The sequence below is a fragment of the Lycorma delicatula genome, chromosome 2, assembly GCF_047948215.1.
Source record: "Lycorma delicatula isolate Av1 chromosome 2, ASM4794821v1, whole genome shotgun sequence".
NCBI lineage: Eukaryota > Metazoa > Arthropoda > Insecta > Hemiptera > Fulgoridae > Lycorma > Lycorma delicatula.
Window position 1 is genome coordinate 57,350,298 of NC_134456.1, and position 21,380 is coordinate 57,371,677.

Genomic DNA, 21,380 nt, shown 5'->3' on the forward strand with positions numbered 1-21,380 from the left:
TTCCATAATGTCTAATGATGATAGTTGTTTAATAATTTAAATGACAATCTTGGTTTGGATTGTAAGTAAGTATGTTTGTAAACGATTTTTGGGACTTGACCTTGTTTTCTAATTTAGTTTAATTTTCAGTTGGAGGTTCATCAAGGAATATTCAATCTGTTCTTTGTAGTAAGAAATAATGTAATCACGAGTAAAAAAAAAAATCTTATTACAGATTGGAAATTAAGTTGCTTTTAATAAATCTAAGCACTCTAATAACTATTACACAGAGTATTTCACAGCATGAAGTTTAATACTAAATATTTTTTCTACTCTTTTCATAACATAATAATTAATAGAAAAGTTCACATCACCTCTATTTTTAATTTCATAGTAAACATTTAAAGCGATTTTAAGCCTGATAGTGAATATAGCCTATTTCATGACATTTAGTTTCATTTTTTGTTAATTTTTTCAATTCCACTTTCAATGTCAGTTTTTCAGGTGTATAAAAAGTTTTACAACAAAAAAATGTTTAAAAATTATTTATTTTTTTAACAATACGTAGTACAATCTTGCTGAAACCAATGTTCTCGTTTGTTTTCTTTTAACAGAGGAATAATTTTTTTTTTTTAATTCTTAAATTATAAGTTAAACTTTTAAAAAAATAAATGACTAACTATACCATAGGAGATAATCTCAGCATACACCAGTTTCGTGTGCACAAAATATCAAAATATCATTCGTAATAACTATAATGATTTTTGTATGTCCCATGTTCACCCAGTTTGACCCACGGAACGATTTAACTAAATCAAGCCTTTTCATTAAAATAAACATAATCTACTTGACCAATTCTAATAGATTTTGAATAGAATTCCAATAGATTTGAAAGGCCAAATCTACAAAAGTTAGTAATAAAAATATATTATTTAAACGTTTCAAATTCAGTTGTAAAAAAATTTATTTCAATTATTAAATAAAAAGAATTCAATTCGACATGCTCAGAAGTAGTAGCTATTTATGGTTCAATATGTGAAGGTAACATTATAAAATATTTTTTGGATGAAAAATTTAAACGTTTTTTCAAGTTCTCATGATCTTCCGCAGTTAACAGTAATGGTCCGTTTAAGCAGTTTGATTCTAAATACTTTCAAAATTTTAAGTGGAAAATATTTTTACTAGGTTAAAATAGTTATTTATAAGGGAATAGTTCACAAAGATAAAAAAATTCGTGTAATTGGAAAAGAACTAATATAATGTAAGAAATGGGGTATTAAACTGACAAAATTTTAAAAATAACTGCAACATTTTTAAAGGACTGTAAAATATTAAAAAAGATCAGTGTTATAAATTAAATAATAAATGAGTGTTATATAAAAAAAAATTGTATAAAGTAATTCTGATATTAACTAAAAATTATACCCAAATATAATTGTAACAACTACCTAACTTTAATCATAAATTATTAAATATTATTTTAAAATGCTATCTATAATTCTGTAGAGAGACCTAAAAACAAAAAAGAAAATTATTTCATGCATAAACTTAATGAAGTGATTAATCTAGAGTAACTTCAATAAGATTACAAGAAAACAATTGTTAATATGAAAAGTAAAATAAACACGAAATGTTTAAAAAAGCAAGCTGTATTATGTAATATCATTCATTGCAATATTACAATTATTATATTCATAAAGCAAACAAAAAAAAAACTGTTTTCAATAAATTTAAATAATTTTGTGTAGAGGAAAAGTCCTTTTTTATAGAGATTATTTTTGCATCACATTAGAAATTCAATTACGATGAATGGTCACTGCGGCACAAACTGTATTGTTTGGTGTACTGAAGTTTTTAAAGAAAAACTTGTCTTTATAAATTGAATTTGAGGTTTATATGTTCATACAGTTACAGAATTCAAAGAATAAGATTTTATTTTCTGAATTTAATATTTATATTCAAAAATGGCGTGTGGTAATTAAATATCACGTTCTTTACTTTTCCATAAGAGTTTTTATTTATGTATACGTCTACGTATTTTTTTTTTCTATTGTACAAAATAAGCCAAATTTATTATTTGGTTAACTAAACAGAAGTTTTATTATATTATAATATTATATAATATAAAAATATTATATTTAAAAAAATAATATTTGAGACAAATTAGTTATGGTTCAATACAAAAAAATATCCATTATAAACGCTATATATGTATTGTTCAATAAAAAAGAAAAGAATAATTTAAAAAATTTACGAAATAAAATTATTTTGATCTTGAGGAATTATTTTATATAAAAAAGGTTTAACTAAAAAAAACGATTATCAGTTACATTGACATGCTCCGTAACGACTACTTCTACTTCTTCAGTGTTTATAAAGTAAAAAAATAAAGAAAAATTGTTGATTAAAAATGGTAGATTTTTAAGGTAGAAAAAATTAAAATTCAATATACTTCTTTGATTTCATCAAAATTTGTTTTTATTTTTAACTTAAAATTCAGGTGAAAATATTTCTTTTGCAGAGTTTTGCAAGTATAATTTATTTTAACCATTAAATAAATTATTTCTTCATTACCATTTTTTAATTTATTTAATTTTTAGATAATTCCTATGTTTCTACTGACTGTAATTACAAAGAAAAATTATAAAATAAAATATTAAGATAAAATTTATAATAATATTATGTATCAAAGAATGATGATTAATCAATATAGGCTACACATTAGTTCTATCTCTGTTTAAATACTCTTCCGATCGCAATATTTATTAAATAAAATAGCAATACAAATACAAACAATACAAAACCTAAAAAATAACAATACAAAACCTAAACACAATATATAATTATCAAAATACAAGCACGGCAGAAAATAACACTAGCTTATAATGTCATATCATAGGTCTTTCATTATGTTCGACAAAGGTCCCAGACTTAAGACTTTTTTGTTACCTCAGGTATTTCGCCGATGTACACAGAAGTTAGGAATAGTTTTGATTTGACGTCTGATTATTCAACCGTACTTCTTACCAGTAGCTCAGTAGTGGTAAAAGAGAAAAATCGCCTGTCCTACACAAAAACACGACCATCTGGGGCACCAGAACTGGATTGAGGATAATCTAAGTGTGTCTGTTCAGTTGAAAGGAAGCGGTGATATAGGTAATGCGATGCGTTACTTGACCGCAATCCTGCAGGAGGAGATATGGAAAACAGGGCGGCCGACCTAACCGAGGGAAGTTATAGTTCTACCAAGAGGAGACTTAGAAGGATATGGCAGTATTATAGAAGGCCTGAGGATAGATTATTGAACAAGGCTGCTCGTAGATTAAAACGGCTGCTCAGGTCTATTAAAAACGAGACGTTTAGAAACTTCCTTGAGAATATCTTCTCTTTGCAAAAGGATGATTACTCGTTATGGAAAGTCACGAAGAACTTAAATCGACCACCACCTTTGAAAACGTGACTCTGAATGGATAACTGATTCAAAGCGACAGTGAGAATTCTGACTTATTCGCAAGGCAACTTAAGAAGATTTTTCACTCTTTTGTCATACGAGGAGCAGGGAAGAAAAAAATAGTCGAATTCTTGAGAAACCCAATTCCTATGAGTCTTCAGCAGAAATTCTGCGAATAATCAAGACAGGAGGAAATTCAAAAAAATCTACCGGAAACGACTTTATATCGAATAAAATGCTTTTTATGGTTCCTTTCTAGGCCATCTGGTTTATAACACACCTCTTTAATGGCATTCTTCGAACTACGAGCTTCCGGACGGAATAGAAGATGTCGTAGATGGTACTGGTTCCGAAACTGGGTAAGCCAACCCATGATGTAGTTCATACAAGCCAATAAGCTGCTTATCTTTTTATCGAAGGTATTTGAAAGATTAATTCTTCTGAGGCTATGGACAATTCTGTAGGAATAGCGTGTTATTCCTGATGATCAGTTTCGCTTCAGACGTTGTCACTCAACAATGGAACAAACACACAACATTGTCAACACTAGCAGCAACTGCCCAGAATAGAAAGTTATGTTCGGCTGTTTTTTGGATGTCAGCAGGCTTTTGATAAGGTCTGGCTTCTTGACCTACTCTATGAATTGAAAAGAAGCCTTTCTCAAACGTATTACTTGATCCTACATACTTTGTGGATGGACGTTTTTCCAAGTGAGGTAAAAGACTTCTCTGAAACTGGGTTGGAAATCCAACTGGGTCGGAAACTTGTTTGATACTGGGTCGGGTGTTCCTCGGACTCAGTTTTGGGACCGGTTCTATATTTGGTCTTCACAGCGGATCTCCTGACTCCAGAGAACATCATAGTTGCATCGTTTGCGGATGACAGGGTTATTCTGGCTGTGGATGCTGGCCCTTTCGTAGCTTCTGCTAAACTGCAAACTGTATTAAATCTAATAAACGAATGGCTAGCTAAATGGAAAATCAAGGTTAATCTAGCTAAGTCTACACATGCAACGTTTGCGATGACGAGGGGTGACTGCTTGCGAGTTCAACGTAATGTCGTTTTCATCCCGCATGCTGACACCGTGAAATACCTTTGACTGCATCTTTCTTTTTTGTTTTACCTCCTTGTCCGCAGTCAAGCAATTCATTCCTCAGAGAATGAGATGATTGTTCTGTAGCGTGTGTGAAAAATGCCATGCCTGACGGAGATTCGAACCTAGGACCTCCGGATGAAGGGCCGAGACGCTACCACGCGGACTGCATCTGGATCGCCGTCTGACTGGAGGATTCATATCAAGGAGAAAATGAACAACTAACATTAAGTTCAGGATGACGTACTGGTTGTTGGGCAGGGGGTCGCAACTATCATTACCTAACAAGCAATTCCGGTACTCAGTGGCCATGAAACCGGTTTGGCATACAGAATCCAAGAAAATCGTGAAATAGACGATTTTCTGGGATTCTTGGATTACGAGAGGAGATACGCTATTCGGTAGAAAATTAAAACGATTCAGAACAGACATATGAACTGGCTCGCGGTTAACCTCCTGGATAATAAGAAGGACATAAGGCGCCTAAAGCGACTCCATATATTAGAACTGTAAGTTCTAGAATTGCAGTGGATTAGCTACCTTAGGGTTTGTACATCGTCAAAATTGTTCGTTTCGTTTCTCGACTTACTCTTGCTGCTTCTTTGATTTGTTTCACTATTTCACTGTTTCTATGCTTGATTTAGCTATTCTTTGTGTGGTTAATAAGACGATTCTCTTTTCGTTTTTTATTTTTTTTCTTCTTAATCATATTATTAGTTTTGATATATACTAAATTTTTTACTATTTTTGGAATATTTTTTGAATGTGTACTTATTAATTTTTATTAACTATTTATGTATACTGTATAAAATATGTATACATATGCATACATATATATTTATTTGACCGATTTCAGTAGAAATCCCTGGCTGCATGTCATTTTTTGTACTCAAATTTACTTACGGTTCCGATAAATTGGAAACTGTAAATTATACATTGCAGCAAAAAAAAAAAAAAATAATGTCATAGATCAATAATATTGTTAACAATTATATAGAAAATTCAATACAGAAAAATTTTATGGAACCGTCTCGAATTTATACATTGAAAATATCTATTTATTATTTATCCACAAATGTTATTATACACGTAAAATATTAACTACGTATATTTAAAGTTATCGAAAACTTATTATAAAAATAGCTCCAAGGTAGGTAAAAAAGTACATTATTAACCATGACATGCAAACAAAATTCGCAACTGTAAAGATTACCAATTTAAAAAAAAAATACACAATAAATTAGAACAAGTAAATACTCATTCATCAGAAATAGTGGACACTAAAGTTTCTTGCTAAATGTTTTAGAAGACTAAAATTGTTATAACAGAGTACTGCTTGAATAAGTTATATTTCAAGTAAATAATAGATAAAAATTAAAAAAAAAATCACAAATAATATTAAAAATAATATAAAGAGTGGTCTACTTTTTCATATCATTTCATCGTGTAACATATTTGTAAGCATTTCGTAATCAACCCATTTATTTTTGTGTTACTGTGTACAGGAATAAATATACGAAAAAAGTTTTTCTCTGTAAAAAAAATATATTGTTTAACTGTTTTAAACATTTTTTATGAACAGTGTCAATCGTAGAAATAGTAAATCTTTTTTTCTCTATTTCTGTTTAGCCTCAGAAAGCACCGACAAGTATTACTTCAGAGGATGAAATGTAAGAATGCAAATGAAGTGTAGTCTTGTACAGTCTCAGATCGACCATTTCTGAGATGTGTGGTTAATTGAAACCCACCCACCAAAGAACACCGGTATCCACGATCTAGTATTCAAATCCATATAAAAGTAGACCGCCTTTACCAGGATTTGAATCTTAGAACTCTTGACCTCAAAATCAGCTAGTTTGCGAAAACGCATTCACCACCAGACCAACCCGGTGGGTTAGAGATAGTAAATCTATATAAATTGAATGACACAGCAGAAATAATGCGAAATTAAAATATTAAAATGAGAAACTGATTTTTGTTACATCTTTTTTTATCTTCACTTCCAAAGCTTAAGGTCATTTACATTAATAGTAAAAACGTTTTCCCATTGATTATATATAATAAATATTTACGATGATTGTAGGCCATTATTAATATTTTTATGGATCTTTTTTTTATATCAAGTCTTCTTTTTTTAATTTGGTTATAATTAAATTGGTTACATTAAAATTAAAAAAAAAAGTTAATTAACTTACGAACAATTAATAATATCTCAAAATAATTTTTAAAATACGCAATTGTTACGTGCAGAAGGATTTTTTCTATTTTAGCATTTAAGCATTTATATTATATTTTTTTTTGGGTTCAATTTGTTACAAATATTTTAAAATTAAATTCCAAAAAATTAAATAAAATCATTCTAAAGTAAACAAATACATTATTTATTTACAAATTATTAAAATGTTATTACAATATTATTTTATCTCATTCCACAAATGAACGAAATCAAATATTGTATAACAATTATTTTTTTAACATAAATGTCTTTGTTGACAGTGTTTAGTTTTAATTACCGATTCCAATTCATGATTACCGTTATGTATTTGAACAAAACTATTTTTCTAATTAAAGATAACTTATAAAATCGGAATTTTTTTTATATAAAATTATTTATTTCTTATGATTTTACAGTGTAAGAATATTACAATTCAAATAATTAAAATAGATTTTGAATAATATGATTATAAAGCAATGTAACGGGCATTTTTTCTTATACTGCAGGTTCAGTCATGAACGCGGTAGGTCACAAGTTGAACGTCTAATGGGAAGCAACGTTGTGAAAGTGACAGATCGAGAGTACATGCAGAATTTACGAACAAGATTACAGGAAAACCATGAAGAAATTTTCAAAAAGAGGATAAATGATAGAGAGGTATGAATATACAGAAAAAAAATTTATTTTAACAATTAAAAGTAAATGTATTTGGCTATTATACGCGTGTAAAAAAAAAGGTGTTATAAGTAAATCTTACTAAAATTAGTTTCTACGAATTTATCCTCATCAAGGCCTTTTTTGTCTGTCAGTGCCTGTATTTATGGTACTTTTTTTGTCTCCCTCGTCTGTTTGAATAAATCAACGCTGTCATTTTACTACTCTTTTTGGATATTTACAAGAATCGAATTTGTTTCAGTTTTTATCACATTATTTCTACTCTGATATTTTGTATGTCTTTTATGATATCTTTCGACCACTTCTGTCTATCGACATCCTCGATCACTGTTTCTAGTCATCCCTTCACTCCATTCTTTAATTAAATTAAATCATTAACCCATCTAAATCACTTAAGCCGTGTTCGAATGGCCACATATACGTTTACTAATCAATCATTCCCCACTACTCTTCATTAGTTACAAGTGATAACAGTATCTTATGCATTATAACTGAATTATTATACAAGTAATATTGTTAGATTAAATGATAAGTCAACTCAGTTTAAGCTCTCATCCCCTAAGTAGTATAATATATAAAACGTACAATAATTTTCGTATAAATATGAAACTTCGATCAAACTGTTGGGCACTAAAATATTAAGTGACAGAACTAATTACATTCGTTAATTTTTTGAAAATCTATTTTATTTTAAAATTATTTCCTGGAGATCCAGAACTGAGTATAAGTTGAGTCAGAACTTGTTGCAAAAATATTAAGGTATATCTTAGTGAGTAGAAAAAGAAATCCTAAAACTGTTAAAAACACTTTTCAATTAAAAATATCCTTAACATTTTCTTCTTTATTTTTAGTTCTCTTTAAACTTTGGTCTTGGTAAAATAAACTTCCAGGTTCTTCAAAGAAATTTGACAATGTTTTGTTGACAAAAGGAAAGGTTAGCACCCTTTCCATCATGTAGTAAAAAATACAAGAAATAATAACATAAATTCTATAATTCTATTATAAGTTAATTTTAATATTAAATTTATAAGGTTGAATAATGAAGATAATAGCGTTTGTCTCATATCTCTAAGAGTTGTAGTCGCCGAGATATGTCCTCATAAAAAATATAAAACTTAATAAATTGATACTGGCGGATAAATTAAAAAAAATTATGCCAAAACAAGCCGATAAAAAAGCAGTACCGTAAAAGGGGGTGAATGATGAAGACGTTCAGTTATACTGTTTGCATGCAGATAATTTCTTCGCACAGTACTGTTTTAGGGGGCTAATGATTGTGATTGATAAAGTTACGAAATTACCTTTTGTTATATTACAAGTGGCAGTAATCTCAAATGTTAACTTGCTCGTAGTTATTATTTTTTAGTTCGCATTCTTATTTTTCACTAAAAAAACTTCGATTTTGCATATCTGATTGATGAAGAAAATTTTCCAAATAGTATCAGAAAAATATTGCTCAACGCAAGTAAGCATAAAAATTAACAGTAAGTTTTCATGTGTACTTTATTAAAATTAGATGCCCATTTATAATTAACTTGTTCTACATTAAATCGAAAACATAACTACAGCTGTGAAGGATTATGAAAAAAATCCATACAATTTTAGATATTGTAAATTTTAGAATTGTAATTTTTCATACTAATTGTAAATAAAACATTTTATCTAATAGTTACTCAAAAAAAAATTAACCCTTCTGAGAGTTCCTGGTTGGTGTTGCATCACATGAAACAACATTTTCACTGTTTTTAATACAAATTTTTAGTGTAAATAAATGAGTTCTTATTATGCCCTTATTGTTGTGGCCCAGCTGGTCTCACACACGTTTTAACACATAGAATGTAAACAAACAGAATGTTAATAGTAAACAAATAAGAGCACTTCACGTTCTCATCCAGTACCTTTATTTGAAATTTGAAGACTCATGTAAATCAATGACTTGGCGAAACTGAGGGAATTTATTATAAAATAATAATAATAATATTAAACGAATTAAACATTCATGTTAAAAGTGGATTTAATCAGAACTTTTTTTTGAAATGACATCCCATACTATGTTTGGATATTTACATAATATTAAATAAAGTATAGAGGATTTAGGTTTGAGATGTATCGGCTGTAACTATGAATGCATTAACAAGAATAATTTTTTTTGATCCTAGTTATTGTTAAAAGTAAGAATGTGTGATCAAATTCTTGTCTGGAAAATTACAGAAATGACCATCTTAGTTCATTTAATTTATTTTGAGTAGGATATGTTGAAGTCTGTTAAGAAGACAGATATATAGACATTTAAATAAATGTCATCAATAAATTTAAGACTAAGTAGCCTAGGGAATATATTTCAATTTACAGGAACAGATTTCCTCTATCCTATATTTCCTCATTTAAAATGAGCCAAATGCTATTTTATATTTGTTTTCTGTTTTTTTTTTTTTTTTTGTCTAACAAATTTATATAATTTTTTTTTGCTTTTATTTTATTTGATTAATTAGATAAATTTATTTTTATTATTTTGTTAGTTTGTTTCATTTATTGATTTAAATTCACATTGCCTTTTACTGATTCCTTTATAACTATTGTTGATGGTTGTTTAACAATCAAATTGTGCATTTAGTTTTATGAACTTGAATTTATTTAAATAGATTTTATACAAAATCAAAGGTTTTTTAGCGAAGAATAAGAATGCGAGTTAAAAAATAATACATAGATTATGTTAACATTTGAGCTTACTGCCACTTGTAATGTAAAAAATGTAATTTCGCATTACAATAAAGTAGAAATAGTAGCAGTTATAAAATTATAATAGAAAAATATCTTCTAAAAAACAGAAGGTTTTATTTCTCATTTTTTATCGGATAGAGAAGCCAAATTGTATTATCGACCTATTTGCTACTTAAATGACTGAGTGACAGATAAAATTTCTAGTAATAGCAGTGTAGAAGGACAGAAAGAAATTTTAAAGCTGACTCACGCGATGCTGCCGAGCCCTCTTTCTATGAAAATATTCTTTAGTATAAGTTTATTTTCGAGCCGGTTAAAATAACAAAAATATAAAAAACTTCCATCTCTTTCAACTTTCAAGTATCCTTCTCCTTTCTTTACTTTCAATGGAATCAGTACAGCTTACTTTTTTTAATGTATTCATCAATATTTCTTTAAAGTAGGCTAAAATTTCCTACACATTTAAAGAATATAATTTAATAGTTTTCAACAAGTTCATAAAAGATTAGTTAATAAGTTTCAATTATAAATAAATGTATACCGTTTTAATTCTACAGAACCTATCACATCGAGAAAAAGAATACGTAAATATATTTATGACAGAAAAAGAGAATTAAACTTTATAAATAAAAGAAGATTTTCCTAAGAGTAAGAAAAAAGGCGTACTCTATATAACATTAACGTATTAAATGAATTTCAAACTATGAATGAGGAAAAAGAGAGAGAGTGAGAGAGAGATTGTGTGAGCGTACGTAAACACACACGTACGTGTAAACATACAACTGAAAGACGTATTAATTGGTAATGTTTAGGAAAAAAATAAATTCAGTCCAATTTTCTGATCTGGTTTATGACTTATGAAATAATGAAATTAAAACAGAAAAATAGTAACGTGGATTATTTCTAACAAATTTTTACAGTTCGTCACCATAAATCATTATAAATTAGATCGTTGGAAAGTTTGACTAATAAACTACGTCATAAAATGCAATAATAATAATAAAAAAAATTATAATAATACAATTTAATGTTTGGACGTGATGTAAATGAAATAACCCAATAAGAACCTTATGAGGTAATTTTGCCAATCAACACAAATTATAACTAATCAAAATCCATTATTTTTATTTTTATTGCTATTATGATATTTATAACTATTATTATTATCGGAAACTATTACTATTTTTATTACTCGGCATCAGAACCCAGAAAATATTTTCAACCGACTAAGAAATTGTTTTGAACAATCATATGATTTAATCATTATCTCCTTTCAAAGTCTATTTTTTCATCATCCTTCTGTGAACATACTTTACGAAATATAAGCCACTAATTTTTAAATTATTATTATTATCCTTAAAAAAGTTTCTTCTCATTACCTGCCATAAAAGATAGCTTACTTTGGATTATAATAAAAGTTTTACTAATAATTAATATGATTTCAATACAGGACTTTTACAGGTACTCTTTATGTAACAAATCCTAGGTAACGTTGTACGTTAACAAAGACCTTTCGTTGATTAGTTTAAGCCACCTTTATAATCATTCTAGAAAACATTTTCCATGGTGTTAAAAATTTCTATGATTACTCACATAAATCGAAAAATTACTCTCAAATAAAAAATACTCTGTCAAATACTCTCATAAAATGTTAAAGTTTTGATTTTTACCAAGATGCAGTTGATGTGTAAATTTAATACATCTTTTTAACTGTATCAAAAATGATGCTTTTCATATGATTTATAACAATAATAATGTTTATCTCTAATTTAAAAAATCTGATGTAGACACCACATGACTTCATTGCACGCCTATTAAATTACATACACACATTTCTTGCTGCAGTTCATTTAAAATTATTTTATTTGAAAGTGAGATACGACCCTTCAGTTCTTTAATAAAGTTGACAGTTACACAATTCCATTGTGGTGGACACCGCATTGCAACGCATATTTTTGTGGTGCCCATATCAGCATTTTATAACAGTTTATATATTAATTTTGTTTCACGTTGCTCAAGTAGTTATATGATGTAAGTGAGAACGTGTCGGATCCGTAACCATGGGCACATCGGTTTGAATCCGACTTCATTTACATACGTCTTTTTTAACTTATTTTTTAATTTAAATATATTGATTTATTAATAACTATTAATCTCTGTAAACATATTTGAATTAAAATGAAAAGTAAAAAAAAAAATTTATTTCATTAATAACTTCAGATTTTTTTTTAAATATTTTTATTGTAAAAAATTGGTTACAAACAGAGGTTAATAATTATTATTAAATCAATATATTTAAATTAAAAAAAAAAAGTTAAAAAAGGAGATGAAGTCGGATTCGAACCGATTTGCCTTCCCTTTGTAAGATCCAAATATTTCTTTAATTAAAATTCTATTTTCCTATAAGAAAATAAAAAGTCCAAAATCCAGTTTTTTTGGACTTTGGGCTTTTTGAATACTTTTGGTCCAGCCGATTGCAATCAAAAGGAAAGGTGCACAAGTAGATATTACAACAGTCCTAAATCCAAAATGTCAACATCCTACAGCTAATCGTTTTTGAGTTATGTGAGATAAGTACATACATTCGTACATAGGTACGTACTTACAGACGTCACACCAAAACTAGCCAAAATGGATTCAGGAATGGTCAAAATGGATATTTCCGTTGAAATCTGAAAATCTAAATTTTTCGCGATCACAATACTTCCTTTACTTCGTAGAAAGAAGTAAAAAGAACTTTTCTTAGAATTTTTCATGTTTGAACAATAAAAATTACTAACAAACTAGATATACAAAATTACATCATATCTTAATATTAATTGTGACTGGTGTAATTGTTTTTAATAAATAAGATCACAGATTCTAATTAAAACTAAATATAAGGACCATAAAGATTTATCATAATACAAAAAGAACGGTAATATATTTTCTAGGAGAGATTTATTAAAATTAGTTTGTTACCCACAATTTAGTATTTACAACATCCGTTGTAAATACTAAATATATCTTTCCTTATTATATGGAACGCTTAAACATTGTTTATTATCTATTATTGTACATCTATTGTCTATTACATACATTTACCATGTATTTTTTTAAACAAAATTCTAAATTAATAACATATTTTGATAATAGAAATGTACGTTTTACCTATTTTGATATCTATCATTTTGTTAAAAACATTTTTATTTATATTACAGAAATTTTTGTTTTTTGAACGGAAGAAATGATATCTGCGAGTCTCTTATGGTACGGTTTACAATTTCATTGTAATATTTTTGGATATTTTTTGATTATTATGATCTATAAAATAGAAAAAATACATCTACTGTTAACTCGAGATTAATTATTTCTTCTTCATCAGTAGTCCAGGCTAATTTTTCAGCATGACCTAAGATTGTTAACGGTAATTTTGTTTATACAAATTGCCCACAGTACATCATAAACTAGATTTTTAAACTGAAACTATTAAAATTCTTCCCTAAATAAACCAAAAAATATCAATAGGATTCCGTTTACATTGCAAATAATTATTGACATAGATATAATGTTTAAATTATTACTGTACAGTTGTATCGAAACATGTAGCTAAATCAAATAATAAAACTTGTTTACTTTATAAAAATCGTACATAGTAAGATAAAATAATTTTTAATGATATCGAATAAAATTTAATGTCATTTTAAGTAACATGGATGATAATACATTTCAACAAATCATTAAATTCTTTTCGTGAGCAGATAGTGTTGTAATCATAAGTGGTAATTTTTATTAAACAAAATAAATTTTTAAAGCTTACAGGAAGTTATTTGTTTATAAATGTATGAAAGCTTTTTAACAAACCATTTATACAAACGTCAATTGCACACAGAACAATGCTTTTGATGCGATACATAAATTGAATTTCAAAGGAATCAATTAATTTTTAATGGTTGAAATATTTTTTTGTAAATTAAACTTTTATATGTAATTAACTTTTTCATCAGTTACTTCATGAAAATCAATCAGCTTTACTAAAATATAAACATTTATAAAAAAGCCTTCAGACTTAATGCAAAGAATTATTTTTAGATATTGTGAGCTACACTTGAAATTTTTTAATCACTTTTACCGTTCATATTCTTAGTTTTTTAGATGAAAGGAAAAAATTAAATATTTTAGCATTATTATTTAGGGGTGAATTAAATGAAAAGTTATTCATTATAATTAATCTAAAAATTATAATTAATTCTTTTATAGAAGTCAGCAGACCGGTTTGATGGATTAATTATTTGTTTCTGTTTTGTGCTGGTCCTAAGCGTCAATTAAACTCACACTATATCCTAAAGTAGTTTTATCATGTATTCTAACTTCATATTACTTTATTATTTTTATTTCATTCACTTCCATCCAAGACAAAAGAAGTAATCCTAGATGCCTTAATAGAAACCCTAGACGCTCAATAACTTTTACTTACTTCAATAAGACTTTGCCACAAACTCTTCCCTAATTTTTCTAAAATTTCATTTTCTGTACTTTACTATTCCACAAGTTTTCAACATTCTCCTGTAAATTCACATTTTAAGTCCCTTTCTTTATTTTTCTACCTTTCACGTTATCTTGTCATAGTATTACAGCAGTATTTTAAGGAATTTCTAACATTTGAATCTACATTTGATAGTAGCTTTTTTCTTTTCTTTATAAAATCTCTCGACTTATTCCAGTTTTATCTTAATATTTTCATCAATTTGCTCATCGTTTCGAATTTTATTACAGCAAATATCTGGAACAACTGGAATATAGTATTTTCCAATCTTAATATTTTCCTCCTTGATATCACATATGTTTTATTCTAGTTTACTTTCAAATTAAATTTATCCCCTAATAATGAAATCATATTGTTTACTAATTCTTACAGCTCACAGTGTCTGTAAAAATAGCAAGATCATCAAGAAATCTTAAAGTTTTTACTTTTTCCCTAGAATGCTTTACTGATCTCAAATTATTTTATTGTTTCCTTCATTAAAGTTTCTTTAAACATATTAAGATGTGAAGGAAACGGGCTACATCTTTCCTCTTCCCTTTTTGTACTGCTGTAGCATTTTCTAATCTTAATATAACTATCTAGTTTGTATATAAATTATAAATAATTCATTTATATTTTGTTGTTACTGTTTCTTAAAATAATATGCATTCTATCCCATTCTCCAATATTAAATTCTTTTTCAATTCTGCAAAGTGTTTATAGTTTTATTTTCTTCAATCTGCCTTTTAAAATTAATGTGATCGTTAAAATTACTTCTCGTGTTTCTACCCTTTTTTCTGAAACTGAACTGATCTTTAATCCTCCTCCTTCGTTCTTACCTTCTACAATTTATTCTAGTTAGTAATTACAAGCACTATAGTTAAACTTAGATGCGATTGCTCTGAAATTATAATAAAATTTTCATATTTTCGAGTTATAAATAATTAGATGAGATTAATAGCTTGATAATGAGAATATTAGCTGATCAATGCTTTAAGTAAAAGTTTATTTTTGGAAACGGTGACTACTAGCAAATTCTGCTAAATATCTTTAAAAAATATAGATTAATTTCGCCAGCATATGGAAGTGTGTCAAGGACAATTTTATAGAAATATGAATCAGCAGGGTTGGGTACTTATCGGTAGTAAGTTAAACAAAACAAAATATAATAATATCGTATAATCAGATTTAAAAAAAAAAAAAATTAAAAAAAATAATAAAAAGAAATATTACAAAATAATTTAAAAAAAATTGTATAGTGAATTTTAGAGAAATACATAAAAATAAAGTAGCGGAAGAAGAATTTAAGAAAAGAGAAGGCTTAAGTAAAGTAAGAGTTAGTATATAAGTAATATAAGCATGTGAGTGTCACATTAAACGAATTGTACATATTTCGCTGGATGCGAAATAGTCTGACTGACGCTCTCAGTCAGTTAAAAGCATCACTCCTAAACGTAATTAATTTTAAATAAGCCCTTCAGGTGTGATTTTAACTTGACCTTGATTCAAATTTTATGTTTCAAAAATATGCTGGTGAATGCCACTCCATCTTCCTTAGAAATTCGTATTATCTTAAAAGCCATCGTAAAAGTTGTAAAATAGGTCGACATGTTTGGTCATCAATTCGGCAGTTGATAGAAGTTCAAGCTATACAATCGACTTTGAAATATTTTCAATTATAAGCTAAACGGTCACTGGATCTAACGTTTCACTGGGTAACTTGAAAATATCTATAAAAAAAATATTATAATATTGTGGAAAGCGAAAATGAAGGTTTACTAAGTTTTGGTACTTTTCATTTGTAGAGGATGAATAAAACAACATAGAATACAAGTCAATACTTAAACTGGTGTAGACGTACGGTACACGACTACGGACTACGTCACTTAACTCTAGTATCGATATACTTGAGCGCTTCCAAGAAATATCACTCAGGAAAATGCGTAACATCCTATGTTACAAAAGCAACAAGTAAATTTATTTATATTATAAGATATAAATTTAAATAAGATTAACGAAGAACAAAATTTTTTAATATTTACCTTGATAATAATTTTATTTGTTTTATAAATTAAAAGAGAAACTACTTTTTGTAACTAACTTATCGATTTTAATGATACAATTTACGTTAAATATTATGCACAATTCTAAATTTATAGGTACTTGTATTTAAGTTATTAACGTAATCATCACATCTCTCGTAACTGCCACCGATATTCTTCTTCTTCTCATTCTGAGTGTATATCTGTATCATTGCAGTATATATATTTTTATTGTTAAAATTAAGTAAATCAATTAATATTTGAAAAAAAATAATGTTAGTCTTTTATGTTAATTATCATTAGCTAAATTTTAGGTAATGTAAGGTATTGTGATTATAATGCATCACTGTTGTTGTTTCTGGCAATCATTTCTTCTTAATTTTCATCACATTTAAACAATTTATTACTGGTTGTCTGGTTTTGTTGGTAATGCTGTATTTTAATCGAAGTAATTTATAGATAATCAACGTTACAGATTGTTATAATAATAATTATAATTATGTATTGGCTAATAAGATTACATACACTTCATCAGTTTTACCTTCATTTTCTTGGGTCACAGCTAATTTTCATGAAAAGAATTGATTTAGATGAATCTTCTCTTTTGATTTATGCTAGACGAACATATATGAAGCTAGCTGTTTGGTCAGCATTAGTATAAGAAAAAAGCATTCTTTAAGTATTACGTTTTAGAATAAGTGGAAGAATTACAGCACATTTAAATTAAGTTGCTAATATAGGTTCGTTAATATAGATAGTCAATACTTTTTTTTAAATAAAAACTTTATAAGGATAAAAATATAAAAGCTAGGAATAAACCCCACTTCAAAAAAAAAACCTTTAGAAGTTTGTCGCTTTTTTACACCTGGATTCTGAGATACATGAAATATAATATAAAAAGAGATGACACATCTCTCAGTTGGATCTCAGTCAGATCACAGTATACTTCCTGAGAACAATGAACAGGTGTGATAAATGTCTATAAACTGACTTAAAGAAACGAAAACCCAAAAGCAGTAACTACTCTATATTCCATTTATTCCTGCTGGCACCTTGTAACAGCTGCCGATTGATTATAATGATAAATTAAATTTTTTGTATTTTATGAAGAAATGGTTGCCTGAACCCATCCCAACCCTGTAGGGGGAAGACGTCACAAGGTGACGTCCTTGTGACGTCACCTTGGTACCTTGTGACGTTACTGGTCGCCACAACACCCCCTCCGTTCCGAGCCCTGAGGGGCTTTACTTGAGGTCATCTTTAGACCCTCTAACTGATTACATCTCACAGTCATCAGCCAGGCCTCAGTCGGGATGCCATCGGTGTAGATGCCTCGGCAAACATTTGCATCAGTAAAATACAAATCAAATTTTGCCTTCATGTAGGCCTCAATCGGGCATATTCACATCCAACCTAACATGATTCCTTCAAAGTAACTAATCAAAACCGCGGAATCGCGGACCCCGCGCCTAGTCCAAATTGACAGCACCGTTCGTGACTGTGAATGCCTCAGAAAACGAACCAGTTGAAAGTTAAATCAGTGCTACACTCATACCAATCAAAATTATGTTTTACGCAACATAGAAATTCAGACCTACACCATGCCTGAACTCAAAACCTCTGGGTGAACCCTCTCTTTTATAAAGATCGCTAGATAACAACATGAAACAGATTTTTCAAAAAGTAGAAAAATAAAACAGAAGCCATAAAACAGCAAAAAACAAAAGAAAATTTAAATTAAATATCTGTTTAAAAGATTAATTTATCCCGCAATCAGTTATTGGGATAGTAATTCTTTAACGTGCACGTCCTAGATTAAAAGCTATTGACATTTTAATTTTATTTTATTTTCTTCAGAGTTAAATTTAATATAACTCCTAAACCTGATTAAGCAGAGCGAGGAGGTACAGAGAAAGCAGGCAAATAATGATTCTTGCAACAGTGTATTAAAATAGCAAACATCATAATCCATAATTACGAACGTTAAAATAATAACAAATATATTTTTTTACTGATTTAAATTATCATTATCTTCTATACATATAATATAATCATAACTGGATTCATCCTTATGCGTGCATCACGCAAAAACTATAGGACAGATTTTAATAAAACTTTGCAGATTTATACTTTAGAGGCTTGGTCATTAGCTTCAATTAGAATTATCATGATAATCCTAATGGGGATTATAATATTAAAGATATTCATTAAAGAAAAAATATATATCCTATAAAATTAATTTCTGTTACCATCAAAAAAGAAAAACATCTCTGAGTTCAGATCTATATACTTTTAAATATTTTATTTTATGTTTATTATTATTAGCTAAAGTTAGCACATTTAGCGAATTTTTATGTAGTTTGATTAGTTATTTTTGGCTTTCGATATTCGATTTTAATGTTAAAAATTATGCCTTTAAAAGAGAAGTAATCTTTTTTATTACACAAAGCCTGCTAAAAGAATGACAGTAACTCGATCCTTTGAAATACTTGAAGTAGGTGATTTTTGATTAATTGCTGATCGAGAGTGCTACGCCCAGACTCGAGGTGCAAAAGATTTGCAACGAGAGTAAATTAAATTAAATTCTTCACGAGTTCTTCTTTAACGAGAGTTAAATTCTTCACGAGTTGAAACTGATATAGTTGTAGAGCTATCATGGTCGCATAAGGATAGAAGTGGATTTAACTATAATGTACAGATTAAGTACGCCACTCATGGACATATTGGTTCCATGACAGAAGGGTGTTCTTATTTTCAAGCTCGGAAATGGAAAGGGGAAGCAAAAGGGATATGTTCGTCTATAGCAGGAGCGTATCAGAGCTTCTACATCAAAAACGAAGGAAAAGTTGAAGGATTATTATCAGTATATTTTCACAACCATAGATAAAAAATACAGCGGGGATCCAGGCTGGCTAGACCGAAAGAGCGAACCCTGACCGGCTAATATAACAATATAAAAAAAAATTCTTTAAAATACTACATTTTACTACAAATCTTATGTATTTTTCATTTCGTTTAACAAATAAGTATCAGTGGTTGTGAATATTTTTAAGAATTTTCTACCATCTTTAGAATAAAAATGATTAGGATAAACGATTTGTCTTTCTAATAGCTAAATTTCTGATTTCATATTACATGAAAAAATTTATATATCTTAGCAAATCTGTTACCAAATCATTATCTTAGCAAATCTAACGTTACCATTTAGTATATTTGATATAGTATTTGTGTTTTTCAGTTTTATAATTTGAAAGAATCTGCTGTGATTGATAAGCAAATGTCAAGAAAATATCCCTAGACATTTACAATTGTGAAAATTAAAATATTTCCAAGTATTAAATATGAATTAGTCTTATTTAAAATACAATATGTACATTAAATTTTAAAAGATCAGTACAGTTTTTTTTTACAAACGTTTTTATTAATTGTATTTAATTTATGATATTTATCGAAAAATTTACTAGTAAATATAAGTAATTACATTTATGTAAATCTATATTTATAAAGTAAATCACATAATTTTTATATGACGCCTCAATCTGTAGCTGTTCTTGTTTTTAGGTCACTGTGCTACAAAGCCTGAAATCTGTTGGAATGGAAGAGAGATAGAAACAGGTGGCTATAAAGAATCGATACGTTGTGGGTGGTATACTCAGCGTGAATACGGCTGACAACACACACCCTACCCGTAAACTCCCACAAACTCTTACAACGCTCTTTTCCCCACATCCGTAAATAATACGATCATTGATATCAGTGCCTGTTTTTTGTTGTATTCCATATTTAGAATTTAATTTTTTTTCATATTAGTACAGAATAATAGTTAACATGAAAAATAAAAATAAAAAAAACTTTACTATAATTGAGCTTTAGATGAGAGAGTAGGTCATAGAAATAAATAGATAAATATTTTTAAAGAAAAATAAAATTCACGGAGGTGGCTCTTTTATTCTGAGATAATTCTGCTCAGAATAAATTTCTAAAACTGTTTTGAATGGTAGAAGAAACAGAGTCCCATATTTCTTTGAATAATATTGTAATAATTTGAGATGTAACCTTCCTTTCTCTAACTCTTTCTTTTTAAAGTTGTTTTGCACAAGTATCACTAACTGAAAATAAAGGATAACATTTTATTTATTATATGAATTAACTCGAACTTATTAGATGGTAATATAAAAAAAAATCTGATGTGGACTCCATATGACTTTCTTGTACGCCTTTTAAATTACATATATACATTATTAAAATTACATCAAATTTTATTTCATTAATAACTTTTGATATTGTTTCATATTTTTTTTTTTATTATTGGATTATTATTTATCGTAATTTTTTTTACAATCAGAGTTTAATAGTTATTAATAAATCAATATATTTAAGTTAAAAAAAAAAAATAAAAAAAAAGGAGATGGAGTCTGATTCAAACCGATGTGCCTTCCCCTTGTAAGATCCAAATATTTCATTAATTAAAATGTTATTTGGCTATAACTCTGGAACCAATGAAAATAAATACCACTTATGATATATCATTGAAAAGCTCTCAATGAGGGCTTATTGCTGTAGTTAAGAAAAAGTGAAAAATCTAATTGTTTTTTTTTGGATTTTGGGTTTTTTTGGACATTTTTGTTTCAGTCGATTGCAATCAAAAGGGAAGGTGCACAACTAGATGTCACAACAGATCTAAATCCAAAATTTCAACA

At 28.1% G+C, this 21,380-nt stretch overlaps 1 protein-coding gene across 2 annotated transcripts in view; it reads left to right on the forward strand.

Annotated features, from left to right (window-relative positions):
• Nucleotides 1-21,380, forward strand: part of LOC142318820 (uncharacterized) — a 191,526-nt gene that overhangs the window by 78,616 nt on the left and 91,530 nt on the right. For both annotated transcript variants that reach the window (XM_075355331.1, XM_075355332.1), the window contains exon 3: nucleotides 7,245-7,395. In XM_075355331.1, the coding sequence (XP_075211446.1) occupies nucleotides 7,245-7,395 (151 nt within the window). The remainder of the gene's footprint in view (nucleotides 1-7,244; nucleotides 7,396-21,380) is intronic.